At 45.5% G+C, this 18647-nt stretch overlaps 1 protein-coding gene across 1 annotated transcript; it reads right to left on the bottom strand.

Moving 5' to 3' along the window:
* Positions 1-437: 437 nt before the first annotated feature.
* LOC144479935 (uncharacterized) lies at positions 438-12433 on the bottom strand. Its single transcript, XM_078199009.1, has 4 exons — positions 12345-12433; positions 9608-9673; positions 7044-7197; positions 438-2067 (listed from the first exon to the last, which is right to left on the bottom strand). The coding sequence occupies exons 2-4, from the start codon at positions 9648-9650 to the stop codon at positions 1608-1610; spliced, it is 657 nt and encodes a 218-aa protein (XP_078055135.1). The 5' UTR covers positions 9651-9673; positions 12345-12433; the 3' UTR covers positions 438-1607.
* Between the last annotated feature and the right edge of the window lie 6214 nt (positions 12434-18647).

Below are 18647 nucleotides of genomic sequence, written 5' to 3'. Positions count from 1 at the left end.
GTATCTCCTTATGCAAATTGGTGTCAAATCCTGTTCAGTAATAATTTTGAAAGCTGCTGTTGTGTGGAGCAAGAACGGTATTGTGTTTATCCCTGATGCTCTCCATGACAAGATAGCCTCCAAGTCAGAAGGCTCAGGTTCTGCAAACAAGGCGGACACTCCAGTGCAAAACTGAGGGAGTGCTGAACTATCTTTCAGATTAGAAATTAAACCCGGCCTTGTCATCACTCTCAGGAGGACATAGAAGATCCCATGACAATGTTTCGAAGGAGAGTAGGAGAGCTATTCCCGGCATTCTGACCAATATTTATCCCTGAATCCACATCATAAAATCCGACAAAACATTATCCGGTCATTATCACATTGCTGACTGTGGGAGCCAGCTGTGCACAAATTGCATGACAACACTACAAATAAAAACTTCATTGGCTGTAAAGTGTTTTAAGATATCTATTTTTTCCTTTTTTTTATTCTATGCAAGACAACAAAGACAGTACATAAACTGTTGAGTATTTTCAAAATCCACTTGCAACCTTTCGACAACAATTTAGCATTCTCATTAATATTAACATTTTCAATGTAATTACCAATGTGTAAACATCAGAGAAAGAATTAGCTTAGAATTATTGATCAGAAATGAGTGAGTTAATTAGATGTAACCATAACCCTGGAATTTGATAGGTATCTTTCACATCTGACATGGACAGAGAGGATTAAAACTGGAACATCTCTTCCAGTTGGCTGTTGATGCGTTTCTCTCAACTGATGGGATCTGTCGGACAAAATGTTTCTCATTCCTCTTCGTCATTCAGGCTTATGAGGATTCACCTGTAAGCTGCCTACCTGACTGACTGTCTTTACAGATCATCTTCTCTGGAAGATTAAGCAGTAATGACTTCAACATTTCAACTTATTTCCCTCAGTGACTTTGCCTCTGGAGCATTCCATATTTTCCGTTCTCTACATGGAAAAGTTCAATGGGTCGTGATTTTTCCCCATCCCCTCTCCAACCACGTTCTCTGCTGCTAGATACATTGCCAAATATTTTCGGACTACAACAAATCATCTCCAGCACATCCCAAGTAGGGTGTCGTATTCCGAACGTAGCAAACCTCCTAATTTCTCTCTTAAACCATTTTGAGGACTCTTCACTCTCGTCAATTAATTTGCAGATTGTGACATTACACCAGAACTCAAAATCTTGAGCGGCTGGTAATTTGATTCTCCAAATGTGGACCAAATCCAGGGAGGGGGCAAAAAAAAAAACCTGCTTCAAAACATTAGGTATTAAGAACCTGTCTACTTCTGAGTTCAAGGCTCACACTTTTTGTGACTTAATTTGATTGGAGAAAATCATCACACTTGGCGGAGTAAATGGTTTTCGACATTCCAGATTTCCAAGGGAAATGTCAAGGGAAGCATTCATTCATAGAAATGGTTTGGGGAAATAAAAGAAAATGTTTAGTTTCAGGCCAAATTTTGCTCCACCCAATTTATATTAATGATTAAGACCAAAGTAGAACGGGTTTGTGATTGGTTAGAAATCTGATTTAAATTCTCTGTCCCTAATTAACCTCATTGGTGTCAGAACCCAGCGAGCATGATTTTTAAGGTGCAGCTGTTGGTTTTGCATTTAGGTTCGCCAATATTTTCAACCCATCCTTCACTGCCTGAATCGCATTTGTCAGATAGTCCTTCACATCTTGGATATGTTGAGATAAGTTGATAGAAGATGTAATGTTGTAGCTTTCCAATTCGTGAGTGGCATCATGGTATATCTGGTCCAATTGGTGAGCGATCTGGGTCTCATTCAGGTTGCGACGGTGGAGCTCTTTCTGAACTATCTTCAGTCTCTGGTGAATGGCGGTCACCGTCTCGTTGCCAATGGCCTCCTGCAGTTGATCCCCAGCATCTACCAACTTTTCTTGGATCAAAGAGGTCTTGTTTATAAAATGCTGAGTGAGGGGGTGCCCCTTCCATGTGAATTCTTTAGATAAGGAGGACATTTGCTTCATTGAATTCCGAATCAATTCATTGAAAGGTCCTTCAATAATGGATAGGTTTGCCCTTGTTAGGAAACAAAATGACAGAGCCGCGTTTTACATCGACAAAAATAAAAGCTACAGCACAGAAATAGGTCAATAAGACCAACATGAGTGCCACAGTGGTTAGCACTGCAGACTCACAGCGCCAGGGACCCGGGTTCAATTCCGGCCTCGGGTCACTGTCTGCTTGGAGTTTGCACATTCTCCCCGTGTCCGCGTGGGTTTTCTTCTGGGTGCTCCGGTTTCCTCCCACACTCCAAAGATGTGTAGGTTAGGCTGATTGGCCATGCTAAATGGACCCCTTAGTGTCAGGGAGATTTGTAGAGTAGATAAGTGGGGTTACGGGGGTAGGGCCTGGGTGGGATTGTGGTCGGTGCAGACTCGATGGGCCGAATGGTCTCCTTCTGCACTGTAGGGATTCTATGACACATTTATGTTTATACTCCAAACCAGACTCGTCCTACCCTGCCCCCATATCTCTCCATTCCATTGTTCTTCAAATGTGAAACAAACCTTTGCTTAAATGCAGTAATACTCTGTTTACTCAATCTATTTTTCAGACATTGCTTTGTTTCTTTAGCTTCCTTGATACACATACACCAGAGGGTACACAAAGGATGGTTTTGTGCCCGTTTTTGGACATGGAGTCGTGAGGCAGTGATTCCAGACCTGCAACGCACCTTTGTTTGCAAGAGGAATACCATCGCCGTCCCCCTACCTTTCAGAGTCTCCGTGTGACCAGTTCACCCAATACCTGTGAAGGTTCAGGAACCTTCCCTGCCGCAACCTGAAATTTACCACAACTTTCCCCTGCCCCGCTCTGCCCCTCCCCCCCCAAAAAACTCCACAGAATTTCCACAACTATTGTAATCACTTAATGTGGTCAAACTTCAGCTTGCTTGCAAGTTGGATGACTGTTCCTTTGACTAATGCTACTGGTGGGGCTTCCCCTTATAGTTTTTAAGTTTATTTATTTGGTGTCACAAGTAGGCTTTCATTAACACTGCAATGAAATTACTGTGAAAACCCCCTAGTCGCCACACTCCGGTGTCTGTTCGGGTACACTGAGGGAGAATTTAGCACGGCCAATGCACCTAACCGGCACGTCTTTCGGACTGTGGGAGGAAACCGGAGCACCCGGAGGAAACCCACGCAGACACGGGGAGAATGTGCAGACTCCGCACAGACAGTGATTCAAGCCGGGAATCGAACCTGGGTCCCTGGTGCTGAGAGGCCGCAGTGCTAACCACTGTGCCACCCCAGCTGCTGAATGCGTGTTCTTCGGTGAGTGCGCTCTTTGGCAAGTGAGTAGGGAATGCATTTTGTGGACATGTGCACTCCAAGTTTGGAATTCACGCGTCAATTCAGCAAGAACAGCTGACTGACCTCACAGTCCAAAGGTTCTAGTAATACAGAAACATGGGTTGCAACCAGCAAAATAACAGAGGATGCAGAATAATAACCAATTAATAACCTGGCTGGAATTTTCTGGCGGTTCACACCAGCGGGGTTTTCTGGTCCCGCTGCCATGAATGGAGATTTGGTTGAGCGCCGAATTCTCCGTCCTTGCTTGTAGCAACGACGGGGCGTGAGCGGCTGGAAAATTCCTGCCCCTATGTTTGAGAGAGACTGTAGGACACTAATGTTCTTGAGAGGACAGTGAAGTGAGCAACAAATTGTATTCTGATTGTTAGGGAGTTGCAGTGAGCATAGAGCCCTCCTATCCTTGATTTTAAAGTAACCACATTAAAGTTTACATGATTAGGATGGGAGTTGGCAAAACTTTGTAGCAGACAAATATGTTCATGATGGTGAAAGAGTCAAACACTAAGGGATACAATGTCAAAATGTCAGGGGCGGCACGGTAGCACAATGGTTAGCACTGCTACCTCACAGCGCCAGGGACCTGGGTTCGATTCCCGGCTTGGGTCACTGTCTGTGCGGAGTCTGCACGTTCTCCCCGTGTCTGCGTGGGTTTCCTCCAGGCGCTCCGGTTTCCTCCCACAGTCCGAATGACGTGCTGGTTAGGTGCATTGGCCGTGCTAAATTCTCCCTCAGTGTACCCGAACAGGCACCGGAGTGTGGCGACTAGGGGATTTTCACAGTAACTTCATTGCAGTGTTAATGTAAGCCTACTTGTGACACTAATAAATAAACTTAAAACTTAACATAAAGTAACTGCATTAAAGTTTACATGATTTGGATGGGAATTGGCAAAATTTGTACTGGACAAATATGTTCATGATGGTGAAAGAGTCAAACACTAAGGAATACAATGTCAAAACTAGAAATAAGAGTGAACTCAGGTGAAACATTCTCATTAGAAAGTAATTATGTTAATAGTAATAAATGCTTTCCAAGCCAGCGGTGCCGATAAATGATTCTTTTACAAAAAACTATTGAAAGAGAGGAAGCTGAGAGATGAAATATGATCAGGGGTCGAAAGATATGGTGGTGTTAATGTTGCTAAATACTTTAGGAAGTTTAACAACACCAGGTTAAAGTCCAACAGGTTTATTTGGTAGCAAAAGCCACACAAGCTTTCGGAGCTCTAAGCCCCTTCTTCAGGTGAGTGGGAATTCTGTTCACAAACAGAGCATATAAAGACACAGACTCAATTTACATGAATAATGAATAAGCTCTGTTTGTGAACAGAATTCCCACTCACCTGAAGAAGGGGCTTAGAGCTCCGAAAGCTTGTGTGGCTTTTGCTACCAAATAAACCTGTTGGACTTTAACCTGGTGTTGTTAAACTTCTTACTGTGCTCACCCCAGTCCAACGCCGGCATCTCCACATCATGGCTAAATACTTTAACAGTAATAGTGTGATGGAGCATATCATGATCAGGCTTTTGGGGTCATTTGGGGCGGCACGGTGGCACAGTGGTTAGCACTGCTGCTTCACAGCTCCAGGGACCTGGGTTCGATTCCCGGCTTGGGTCGCCGTCTGTGTGGAGTTTGCACATTCTCCTCGTGTCTGCGTGGGTTTCCTCCGGGTGCTCCGGTTTCCTCCCACAGTCCAAAGATGTGTGGGTTAGGTTGATTGGCCGTGCTAAAATTGCCCTTAGTGTCCTGAGATGCGTAGGTTAGAGGGATTAGTGGGCAAATGTGTAGGGATATGGGGGTAGGGCCTGGGTGGGATTGTGGTCGGTGCAGACTCGATGGGCCGAATGGCCTCTTTCTGTGCTGTAGGGATTCTATGATTTTTACATCATAGGATCGTACAGTGCAGAAAGAGGCCATTTGGCCCATCGAGTCTGCACCAACCACAATCCCACCCAGGCCCTATCCCCATAACCCCATGCATTTACCCTAGCTAGCCCCCCTGACACTAAGGGGCAATTTAGCACGGCCAATCCACCTAACCCGCACATCTTTGGACTGGCTTTTGTTTGGGTTTCCTCACAATCGCAGGGATTTTAGTCCGGAAACAGTGCATCCCCATGCATTGAAATTCTGGGACTGCACAGAACATAGGAACTGGGAATAGGCCATTCGGCCCATTGAACCTGCTCTGCCATTCAATTAGACCATGGCCGATCATTTATCTCCATGCCACTTTCCTGCACGGTCTCCATATCCCTTGATGTCATTAGTATCCAGAAATCTAATTGAATTCTATCTTTAACATGCTCAATGACTGAGCTTCCTCTGGAGTAAAGAATTCCAAAGATTTATAACCCTCTGAATGAAGAAATTCCTAAATGACATGCCTCCTATTCCGAGACTGTGCCCCCTGGTTCTAGACTCACCAGCCAGGGGAAACATGCCATCTACATCTACCCTGTCACCACCTTTAGGAATTTTGCAACTTTCAAAGAGATCACTTCTCACTCTTCAACATTTAACGTAGGCCCAGTTTCCCGTCAATCTCTCCTTATAATGTAATCCCTGCCCTGGGATAATCAGTGACCACCCACTGCACTCCCTCCAAGACAACTATTTCCTTCCTTGGATAAGGAAACCAAAACTGTACACAAAGCTCTAGCTGTGGTCTTACCAAGGCTCTGTAAAATTGCAGACATCTTTATTTATTCCTGTACACAAATCCCCTTGTGATGGAAGCCTTTGGGGCAGCACGGTGGCACAGTGGTTAGCACTGCTGCCTCACAGCGCCAGGGACCTGGGTTCAATTCTGGCCTTCGGTCACTGTCTGTGTGGAGTTTGCACATTCTCCCCATGTCTGCGTGGGTTTCCTCCGGGTGCTCCGGTTTCCTCCCACAGTCCAAAGATGTGCGGGTTAGGTTGATTGGCCGTGCTAAAATTGCCCTTAGTGTCAGGAGGTTAGCAGGGTAAATATGTGGGGTTACAGGGATAGGGCCTGGGTGGGATTGTGGTCGGTGCAGGCTCGATGGGCTGAATGGCCTCCTTCTGCACTGTAAGGATTCTATGGGATTCTATGATTTGCCTTCCATGGGTGATCTCCTGCCTAACACACCCCGTTGACGAGGTAATCAGCCCTCCCATGTAGATCCCAACTAACCTAAATTACTCTGACAGCAAAAAGAGCAACTTGTATCGATATACTAGCTTTAAATTAATAAAAACTCATGTGCCAACTGACCACAGGGTGAGGTCATACAGGAGGTCTCTGACAGGGGGGACAAAGGTGATGACTTCATAGAATCCTTACAGTGAAGAAGGAGGCCCTTCAGCCCATCAAGCTGCTTCACAGGAACAGAATCAAACAGAACTTGATAGCAAGCCGTGGAAGGAGATATCAGGACTTACAACCAAAGGTTTGGTCAAAAATATAAGTTTAAAGGAGCATCTTAAAGGTAGAGAGAGAGAGAGTGAGAGAGAGGGCAGAATTCTCCCGTTCTGCCCGCCACGGGAATTGTAGCAGACGGGGGAGGGACCATGCAGAGGTCTGTTGGCCTCGGGTGGGATTTTCTGGTCTTGGGGTGAGCGCGGCCGGAAAATCCTCCCAGAGAGTTCGAACTACGACCTGAAGATGTTTCCTTTGATGATTTTAATAACTGGTACCGAACTACTTACACTATTGATTTTCCAATCTCAGTCTTTACCAAAGCTCCGATACCAACGGAGGCTAAATCACTGCCTATCATCGATAGGTCCCAATAGATCTGTTGCCAGCGTACAGATGTGTTCGGTTTAGATTCATCCAGGGGGATGGCAGCGCCCCAGGTACCTGTGCAAGAAAAGAGGCGGAGAAAGTAGGCTGTTTAGCGGTGTTCTTTTATGATTACTGTACAGACCATGTCAATCGTTACCGCCTCAGTACTAAAACTCATCTACCCCCCCCCCCCCCCCCCCCCCCCCCCCCGCCCGCAGTCTCCTCTCCTGAAGCCTGGGCTGGGATTTTGAGGATGGAGGGGTTTCCCATTCCACCACCATCCAAAGCCCCTGTCCGTCCAAAACTGTCCATCCCCACGGGCTGCTGGCAGATCTCTCATCCTCCCCCTTACTCGGGAGGAGGTCCCACTTTAGAGAGATGCCGGACAATCTGACTGGCAGGCAGATCCTTAGTCCTTGCAGCAGCAGAGGGAATACAGTGGACAGGAATGGGAGTGAGGCCGGAATTCCAGGAACAGCGGGTTTTGGAGGCCATCTGGGGCAGGAAGCTCAGGTGGGGGGGGGGGGGGGGGCGATGGAGGATGGTCGTGGGGGGGTTGGGGTGTCAGGGCAGAGGCTGGGGTGGTGTGAGGGTGGTCATGCAGTTACTGGACCTTAAGGGGAAGTGTACCCAAAGTCAAAAAAGTGTTCTGATGGAGGTACCTCTCTTCCTGCCTAAAAGCTTAAACTCAATAATTCTCAGCCCTCCTCTATCTCCACCAACCTAGAAAATTGAGACTGGATGGTCAAAGGCTGGCCACTTAAGGGTCTCAACTGAGGCAAGGGCAGGCAGCCCAAGCAAAGCCTTGCCCGTCCCAATGTAACATTTCAGGGTGGGCAGGAACCCCAGTGGGAAACACATCCGAGGAATTTTACACATGACTGCCCCATCCCGTCACCTGCAAAGTCGCTGTCAGGGGAGTGTAAAGTTCAGTCTCTGATCTTTGCCGCAGGACAGATTGCTGAGTGCTCATAACCAGACAAAGTTCTGGTGTCAGCTGTGGCTTAGTGAGTAGCACCATCAACAAAGGTCACAGGTTCAAATCCCACTCCAGGATTTCACCTTAATAGCACGGTTGACACTCCAGTGCAGTACTGAGGGAGTGCGGACCTGTCAGAGATGCTGCTATTCAGAACAGATGTTAAACAGAAGCCCCATCTGTGCTTCCATGTAGCTGTAGAAGATCTCAGGGCACCATTTTGAAGAGCAGTAAAGGGGAGTTCTCACTAGCAGTCTGGCCAATACCTACCCTTAATCAACCACCAAATCAGATCACATGGTCATTGTCACATGACTGTTGGAGTTTGCTGAGTGTAAATTGGTTGCAGTGACTATACGTCTGAACACATGCTTCATTTTGGGACGCCTGGTCAGCATGAAAAGTGCTACTTAAATAGAGTCTTTTGTCTTTTCTTTTTCACCTGATGTCCATGGACACACCCTCCAGCCGAGGGTGCAGGACAGCAAAGAGGAACAAGAAACCCTTGCTCCCTCTAGCTGAGGGTCACTAGAATGGCGACGGGATCAACCGACCAATCACCTCCAGTCTAACTATGTCACATGTTGGGTGACCTTAGGAGGTCATGGCGTGGTGGTGTCATCACTGAATTAGTTAATCCAGAGACCCAAGGTAATGCTCTGGGGACCCGTGTTCGAATCCCACTGCGGAAGATGGTGAAATTTGGATTCAGTATAAAATCTGGAATTACGAATCTACTGATGACCATGAAACCATTGTCAGTTGTCACAAAACCCAGCTGGTTCACTCATGCCCTTTAGGGAAGGAATTCTGCCGTCCTTACCGGGTTTGGCTTACACGTGACTCCAGAGCCACGGCAATGTGGTTGTCTCTTAAATGCCCTCTAAAATGGCCGAGCAAACCACTCAGTTCAAGGGCAATTAGGGATGGGCAATAAATGCTGGCCCAGCCAGTGACGCCCATGTCCCATGAACGAATATTTTTAAAACGATCGCACCAAGACTATTTTAAACTGACCATTTTGTTCGACTTCTGTTCCTCCTACAGAGAGACACTTCCATTGAACCCGGACCACTTAACAATGTAGCTGAAGTCATAACCTCAGTGGATAACTGAAAGGAAACGGAATCCATTCTGCTCTTCAGCACGGTAATATATATATATATAGGAGGGAACTTTACTTTGCATCTGGACCATTCTATGCAGAGCTGGCTGAATGCTCACAGATAGTGCAAAATGTGGAGAAATTATCGATTCCTGAACTAACATCCCTCAAGTATGGAAGAATTGAGCTCGAGTTCAGAATATATAGCAACATCTGTGTCCTACACCAATGCTTGCGCATTGGTGTAGGACACGGATGTTGCTATATATTCGGTTCGTATTTCTAATGCCATTAACACCCTGGCAATCTGCCGATGCAATACGTTGCTGTGATATTCACTTTTCCACATCCATGTTTTGTTTTAGTTGTGTTTTGTGCTGGTTTAATAGGTTTTCTTTTACCTGTGACTGCAAGGAACATCAAGGTAACTGCAAGTGCCTTCATGATGGCGTCGAGCCTTCAAACCTCTGTAAACAGTTGGAGAATTGAATGGGTTTAATCATTAGATTCAGAATGATTTACAGAATAGAGAGTTCATTATCAACAATATAATTCATTGACAACCTTACCAAAGAAATCATAGAACTAAATTATTCATGAAATTTATTGTGCATGATGGCACAGTGGTTAGCACTGCTGCCTCATAATGCCAGGGACCTGGGTTCGATTCCCGGCTTGAGTCACTGTTTGTGCGGAGTTTGCATATTCTCCCCGTGTCTGCGTGGGTTTCCTCCGGGTGCTCCAGTTTCCTCCCACAGTCCGAAAGACGTGCTGGATAGGTGCATTGGCCATGTAAAATTCTCCCTCAGTGTACCCGAACAGGCACCGGAGTGTGGCGACTGGGGAATTTTCACAGAAACTTCATTGCAGTGTTAATGTAAGCCTAGTTGTGACAATGATTTTTTTAAAAACCTTCAACTCACTGGCATAGCTCATTGGAGGCTGATAGAAGATAAATAAGTTCCCAGGCTTTGGGACACACCCTTCTCACATTTCCCTGCCATTTCTTTAGAATAATCAACCTTTACAGTTCCATTTTCTGCCCACCCTTTTAATTTTTCAGACATTTCTTTCTCGGCACATCAAATTTCTCTTTTCCCGAAAAATTCAGTTCTTCCTACAATAAAAGCAAAATGCTGCGCGTGCTGCAGTGAAAACAGAGAGTTCTGGAAAATTTCAGCTGGTCTGGCAGCATCTGTGGAGAGAGAAGCAGAGCTAACGATCAGAATTTTCCAGTCCCGCCGATGCAGACGGCGGTTACAATGGCTCACCGGCCCTGTCGCAGGGGGAATTCACCTCAAGCAGGAAGAGGGGGGTTGGAAAATTCCTTTCAAATCCGTATGACTCTTCCTCAGAAGATCCCAAGTTGCAAAGAAGAATCCGGTTGGACACCAAACATTATTAGTGACAGGTGCAGGAAACTGAAATATTACTAATAAATTAGGGACTGGGTCGTTCCCCTGAGTTCGATAATGAACCATGAACCTTGGGCATAGGTAGCTTCATGTTCCAACTGTCTCAGGCAAAGCATAACCTCAGTTCCTTACATTGTTCGTAAAATTGGGCAAATCATAACAGTTGCAAGTATTAAAGTGCATTTAAATTTTTACTCCATCCTTAAAGTTACAAAGCCAATGCTCAGAATGGACCGGCCAAACCCAAATCCATTTGTTGCTTGTTCTAAAAACCAAATTCAAATTGAATCCAATTCCTGGTCCCCACAAGGGAGATAAACAAGATCCAAGCTGACAAGATAAGGCATCGCACCCCCATCTTGGGCTTGATCCAAACCTTGATTTATAATGTTGATACCAGTCTGGGACTAGTAGCTAAGCAGCTTGGACTACCTGGCTCTGACTGCCAATCTTGACCAGATAGGGAGGTCAGTGCTTGTTTAGAGGAGGGTGTGGAACTCCCAGTTGTTAGGAGTTACTCACAGTTTAACTGCAATCTCTAGATATTCAATTAGCAATGTGTCAAATCAAGTAGTCAGAAGCTCCGAGGTCCCCTGGGAGTTGGTATTGACTTTGACACCATTTCAGGGCAGCACAGGGATCTCAAAGCCCACTGGAAATTGAGAATACCCACCCTGCAGTAGAATCGGACTAGATATTGTAACATCTGCATTGCTGTGAAGCAGCAGTTGCTTTGCAGTAACATCGGTTAGTGGTTAGCACTGCTGCCTCACAGCGCCAGGGATGCGGGTTCGCTTCCCGGCTTGGGTCATTGTCTGCGTGGGTTTCCTCCGTATGCTCCAGTTTCCTCACACAGCCCAAAGATACGCAGGTTAGGTTGATTTGCCATGCTAAATTGACCCTTAGTCTCAGGGGGTTAGTGGGTTAAATGGATAGGATTGTGGGGATGGGGCCCGAGTGGGATTGTGGTCGGTGCAGACTCGATGGGCCGAAAGGCCTCCATCTGCACTGTAGGAATTCTATGGGTTGTCTTATGGCTAGACCCTTTATACCTCACACACCTTTCATATGAAATTAGTTTGTTTGCATTGTTTGAAATGCAGGAATTTGAAGTAATATCTTGTTGGTGAAATTTGTGTTGGACAAACTCAGCAATCTGTCCTCGCAAATTAATCCTAAGAGGAATCAACTGAATAAAAATAATTACCACTTTACTCAATGCATGCCCTTTAAACAGCTGATTTCGCCTATCTAGAAATCTGTAATCAGATGGAATACAATTCAGACGTTACATTGCGTCACAGAGGTTAATTTCTTTGTCATTTTATCTAATTGGACACCAATCTGTTGTTTTCTCTCTGAGTTCAGAGAATCCCCTCGATTAACTGCAGAACCACAAGAAGGTTTTAGAGGGATCGACATGGGAATGGGGAGTCAGGATGCTTTCTCCCTGCTCTGAAGATGTACGTCAATTGTACTGCCATGGGCTCGGAATAATTAACTCAACCCATGCCAGATACAAGACCAGGGAATTTCCCAGCCTAGGTGGCTTAGAGCCATATTGGGAATTGGGCCAAAGAAACGATTTCGGGACCTGAACAAAATTGGACATTAAAAAGGGCTTTTCGCTGAAACAACGCAACGAACAACTTCTTCTTACAATTTTGCCAGTCTTTACGCGTTGCAGTTTAAACCTCAGGAACACATGAGGGGCATCTCTTACCTGCTCCAAATTAGTCTTGTATCTCTGTGCGTCTGCTTCCGAATCCTCAGATTTCCGAGATTTATCAACTTGATGTTATCTCGTATATCCGATAAGGGAAGGAGCAGTTAACTAACTGGAGTTATATATTTCTTTCATGTGGAAATCTAGGGTCGAGGATCAAGAAATTTGGCCACTCAGTGTTTGTCCAGCAAACATTCACAGGACAAAGTTACTGGTTAATGTCTGTCTAATCTGACTGAACAGTAAACTAATCACCTCTGTGGTCAGTTGTAGCTGTACCTGATTGAAAAGTTGCTTCATACAACCCTGCACATGCAGTATGTCCATAGTTTGAGTGAATGTTTCTGAAAACTCCTGTTTTCAAAAATGGAAGTAGGACATTGATGTAATTTTTCCAGTTCCCTCTGCTACTTTCCCTTCTCTCCTGTATACAGGTCCAATCCCGGCTAAGAAAGGGGTGCCCCCTGAAGTGGGTGGGGAAGGGGAGGAACGACTGCCGGGGGTTGGGGGGGGCCAGGAGGCCAGCAGTGCGGGACTACTGCGCTTGCGCCAATCTCAGCACTGACAGATCAGCGCATGTGTAGTGGCCCACTCAGCGCTATGCTGCCAGACTATCCCCATAGGCCCCACCCACCGATTATCAGATTGAATCCCGCTAGGGCACTCTGCAGTGCACAGAGTGTCCGAGATGCAATGTGAAAATCCAGTTTTACTCCGGTTTACTCCAGCACTTAAAACTTTTTTGGGGGAGAATCGCACCCCCCCCCCCCCCCAGATATTTTTTATTGAATTCAAATTCCACCGCCTGCCCTGGCTGGGATTCGAACCCAGGTCCCCAGGACATTAGCTGAGTTTCTGGATCAATAGTCTAGCGATAATACCATGCCATCACCTCCCCTCAATTCATAACAAGTTACAGTAAATGCTTAATCGTTAGTATATATAGAAACATGCACAGCGGATAGAAGCAGGAGGAGGCCATTCGGCCCTCCGAGCCTGCTCTGCCATTCATTATAATAATGGCTGATCATCAAATTCAATATCCTTATCCATACCCACCACCACCCCCCCAACCCCACCATATCCCTTGACACCTTTAACCCCAAGAGCTATATCTAATTTGTTCTTGAAATCAGACGTTTTGGCCTCAGCTACTTTCTGTGGGAGTGAATTCCACACATTCACCATCCTCTGGGTGGAGAAATTTCTCCTCACCTCAGTCCTGAAATGTTTACCCCTTCTCCTCAAACTCTGACCCCCTCGTTCTGGACTCCCTCCACCATCAGGAACATTCTTTCTGAATCTACCCTGTCCAATCCTGTTAGGATTTTGCAAGTTTCTGCAAGATCCCCTCTCACTCTTTTAAACTCCAATTAAAATAATCCTAACCAACTTCGTCTCTCCTCTTATGACATATTAATAGACTTCTCATCAACTTCGAAAGATAAAAATAAAAGAAATATTGACACTTTGGACCCAGAGGGAGCGTACGGCTCTCGCAGTCAATGTTGTGAGCGATCAGCACCCACCTCACTTCACCCGCCCTTGCTTTACGCGTGAATCACTTCAGCCACACTGGTAGGAAAAAAAAACTACACGGATGGAAATCAGTGGAATGTGGCAAACACTGCGCGTGGACAACAGTCAACAAAATGTCTCGTGGGGTCTCACTCAGAACCCAGTTGGGCCGCATGTGACCTCCAAGCTCTAGGTTACCCTGCACTGGTCTGGACACTGTACAGATCTTTAATTCCCATTCCTGCCATTAGCTAACTAGCAAATGTTCAATTGTTCTTGTGCCTCTGTCCTATATCTCGGGATAACTGCAGGGAATGAAATGGTCAATGTACAGTTGTGTAATTGTTATCGTTTTCAGAGTCTGTCCAATAGAATCTTACTAAGCCAGCCTGATTGTCACGGGCCATTAAACAGCAATAAAGGTGAGGGTTCTTTAAAAGAATTGCAATTTTTTTACATCACAAGACACATTTTCGGTCTAGTCCTGTTAGAATTTTATAAGTTTCTATGAGATCCCCTCTCGCTCTTCTAAACTCCAGTGAATACAATCCTAACCGACTTAGTCTCCCCTCATATGACATAATAATAGATCTGTCACCAACTCCAAATGGTAAAAACAAAAAGGAACAGTCACACTTTAGGTGCAACCCACAGCACACAAGTCTAACCCTAACAGTGCCAGGTTCCCCACGGGTGACAACCTCATACTAAATTCATAGCGCGTGGAGTTCTGCAATTTCCAGGGATCAAAACATGAAATTGACAATGGACTTTATGACCAGTGGGCCACGCAGGTAGACAAGTTACATGAGCCCACGACAGTCCAATGACCTCGCCTGCCTCTGGCCAACCTATAATGCGAGTTTGCAGTTTGAGTTAGTGAATATTTGTTTTGGCAATGAGCATTCACCTATAACCTGTGGCACCAAACATCTAGTATAATATTTTCCCCGTGTGGTTTTGGCTTTTACCCCAGTCTTTAATTTACTAAGTACGAATTTCATGCAACCTTGGCAATTGCGCTGCATTACACTTGGAAGTAAGACTTCAGAGGATGGGAACCACTATTATTCTCACCATCGGGCTGTATCAATGTGATAACTTTGGCAATTTCACAAGAGAATTCAAACTTAACAGCACTTCAGGCCCAATACCCAAGGACGTGCGTTGACTGACCACATCACTCGGACCTGGGTATCTCAGAGGAAACATTCCTTGGGAAACTCTCTGCTGGTTGGAGTCATCCCTGGCACAAAGGAAAACGGTTGTGGTTGTTGGAGGTCAGTCATCTCAGCTCCAGAACATCACTGCAGGAGTTCCTCAGGGTAGTGTCCTAGGCCCAACCATCTTCAACTACTTCATCAATGACCTTCCTTCCATCGTAAACTCAAAAGTGAGGATGTTCATAAATGATTGCACAATGTTCAACACTATTCACAATTCCTCTGACTCTAAAACAACCAATATCCACAAGCACAAAGATCTGGAGAGCATCCATTCTCAAGCTGGTAGGTAACATTTGCACCGCACATGGGCCAGACAATGACCACCTCCAACAAAATAAATTCTAATCTTGACATTCAAAAGCATTACCATCACTGAATTCTCCACTATCAACACTACGATTGTTACCATTGACTAGAAATTGAACTGGGCGAGCCATATAAATACTGTGGCTACAAGAGCAGGTCAGAAACTTGGGATTCTGAGGTGAGTAACTCACCTCCTGATTCTCAAAGCTCATCCACTATCTACAAGGCACAAGTCAGGGGTGTGATGGAATACTCCTCACTTGCCTGGATGAGTGCAGCTCCAACAACACTGGAGAAGATCAACACCATCCAGGACAAAGCAGCCCATTTGTTTGGCACTGATTTACCACCTTAACCATTCACTCCCTCCGCTGCCAATGCGCAGTAGCAGCTGTATGTACCTCTTCAAGATTCAATTCAGCAACTTACCAGTACTTCTTCAACAGCACCTTTCAAACCCATGACCTCTACCACCTAGAAGGACAAGGGCAGCAGAAACATGGGAACACCGCCAACTTCACATTCCCCTTCAAATCACGCACCATCCTGATTCGGAATGATGACCAGAATTCTCTGGCCTTTCACGCCTCGCTGCCAGCCAGAATGTAGAATTTTGCGCCCAGCTAAATCCCCGTTCACTGCAGCGGGACAGGAGTATCCCAACTGCGGGTGAGGTTGGAGAATCCGGCTTTATATCTCTGAAGGTGACTGCCACCACCTTCTCAAGGGCTGGGCAACAAACGTTGGCCTTGCCAGTGACACCAACATCCTGTGTAGGAATTAAGAGTTGTCACCTCTCCTTCATTAAAGGGGTAGGGACTGAGTGATGCCACTTGCTATGTGTTAACCTGCAGATAATTTCAAGGGCTAAGATGGTTCTTTCCATAAAGGTCAAGATCTCAATGGCCTTAAACCTCAATGCAAAGCAGCCCTTCTGCACAAACCAAAGAGCCAGTTAAATGGCAGTTAAATAAACCATATGCAAATCGCAAAGCAAGAGGTTTGTACCATTATCACTTTCCGTCTGGTAAGAAAACAGCAACTGGCCAAGACATAGAACTCTACACAGCTGCCAGCCCTCTAAGGGTTAAGGCAGATATCAAAGAACAAAAAACAGTACATCACAGGAACAGGCCCTCCAGTTCATCAAGCCTGCGCCAACACATGACACCTTCCTAAACTAAAGACTTTTTGCCCCTACGCGGTCCCTATCCCTCTATTCCCTACCTAATCATATATCTGTTAAGAAGCCTCTTAAATGTTGCTATTGTATCTGCTTCTACCACCTCCTCTGACAGCACATTCCAGGCACTTACCACCCTCTGGGTAAAAAACTTGTCTCTCACCTTTCCTTTAAACTTTCCCCCTTTTACCTTGAACCTACATCCTCTGGTAATCAATCGACCAATATACCTGTCAGGATTCCACATATTAATTCTAATGAAACACTCGGTCGGAAAGGATTCAATGAATGCTGGATTTTGACCATGATTACGTGATCTTTGAGTGAGTGGGTCAATTTTACTGGACGCTTACAGTCACATCTGACAATGTCATAGTTATTATTGACTCTGTCTACACTTCCCGCTGCCTCAGAAAAGCAGCCAGCATAACCAAGGATCCCATGCACCATTAAGAAAACAGATAGGAAATTTGGCATGTCCGCTGTGACTCTCACCAACTTTTACAGATGCACCATAGAAAGCATTCTTTCTGGTTGTATCGCAGCTTGGTATGGCTCCTGCTCTGCCCAAGACCACAAGAAACTACAAAGGGCCGTGATTGAAGCCCAGTCCATCACGCAAACCAGCCTCCCATCCATTGACTCTGTCTACACTTCCTGCTGCCTCAGAAAAGCAGCCAGCATAACCAAGTACCCCACGCACCGCAGACATTCTCTCTTCCACCTTCTTCCATTGGGAAAATTATGCAAAAATCTGAGGTCACGTACCAACCGACTCAAGAACAGCTTCTTCCCTGCTGCCATCAGACTGTTGAATGGACCTATCTTATATTAAGTTGATCTTTCTCGACACCCAACTATGACTGTAACACTACATTCTGCACTCTCTCCTTTCCTTCTCTCAATGTATGCTATGAACGGTATGCTTTGTATAGCGCGCAAGAAACAATATTTTTCACTGTATACTAATACATGTTACAATAATAAATCAAATCAAATTTTAAAAATCAGTAATTCCCCACTCTCCAGTCACATCATCAATGCTTTGCGGGACTGAGATGGAATGGGAGATTTCATGAACATCCCGAGAGGAAGACACTTCCTCTCCCTCCTCTCCTAACGTGCTTCTTGAGCTCAGCAGTCCACGAGTTCTAACGGGAATGTTGGCAGAGCTGCTTCACATGAGGATGTCATCGAATGAGATGTGGAAAAATTCAAATTAGTGCTAAGTAGATGTTTCTCCAACACAGATATAAAGGACAATAAACAGATCTCTGATTTGTATCTGGTTAAAACATTTTCCTGAAGGAGTATCCTGTGGGGAAACCTAAGTTTTTTTTATTAGTGTAACAAGTAGGCTTACATTAACACTGCAATGAAGTTACTGTGAAAATCCCCTAGTCGCCACACTCCGGTGCCTGTTTGGGTACACTGAGGGAGAATTTAGCACGGCCAATCCACCTAACCAGCACGTCTTTCGGACTGTGGGAGGAAACCGGAGCACTCAGAGGAAACCCACGCAGATATGGGGAGAACGTGCAGACTCTGCACAGACAGTAACCCAAGCCGGAATCGAACCCAGGTCCCTGGCGCTGTGAGGTAGCAGTGCTAACCACCGTGCTGCCCCATTGTGCTGTGCCTCAGCTAAGACCATCATTCAGAAAACCATTCAGAAAAGCAGGAGATAAGACATCATGGATACAGTGGTGACAGGGTTGTGTTAAACTTAATTTTTGTAAGTCTGCTAATCACAGGAGAAGATGAGGTGGATCCAAATATTCCAATCGGAAAAACATAGTGGTGATTGAAGATTTTAATTCAACGGTGAGAAAGGTTACGTATTCAACATATCCGGTGCTTAGCAAGAAGACTTGCCATCGACAAGTTAGACAAGAAAAATTGTGATAATTTAATTGGATATAAGAACCAAGGGTTGTCTGTCAGGTAGCAACATTTTTCTTGTATCCTGTCCCTGATTGCAAAGGGTGTGAAGAGGTCACCTCCAAACGTGGGAGTGAGTAATGAGTGAGGAGGCGATGCTGGCTGCTGCAGAGAGTGGTCGGGAAA

This window comes from Mustelus asterias, chromosome 27 (assembly GCF_964213995.1).
Source record: "Mustelus asterias chromosome 27, sMusAst1.hap1.1, whole genome shotgun sequence".
NCBI classification, from domain to species: domain Eukaryota; kingdom Metazoa; phylum Chordata; class Chondrichthyes; order Carcharhiniformes; family Triakidae; genus Mustelus; species Mustelus asterias.
Note: the sequence above shows the minus strand (reverse complement) of the source record. Positions and strands in the feature narration are given on the sequence as shown.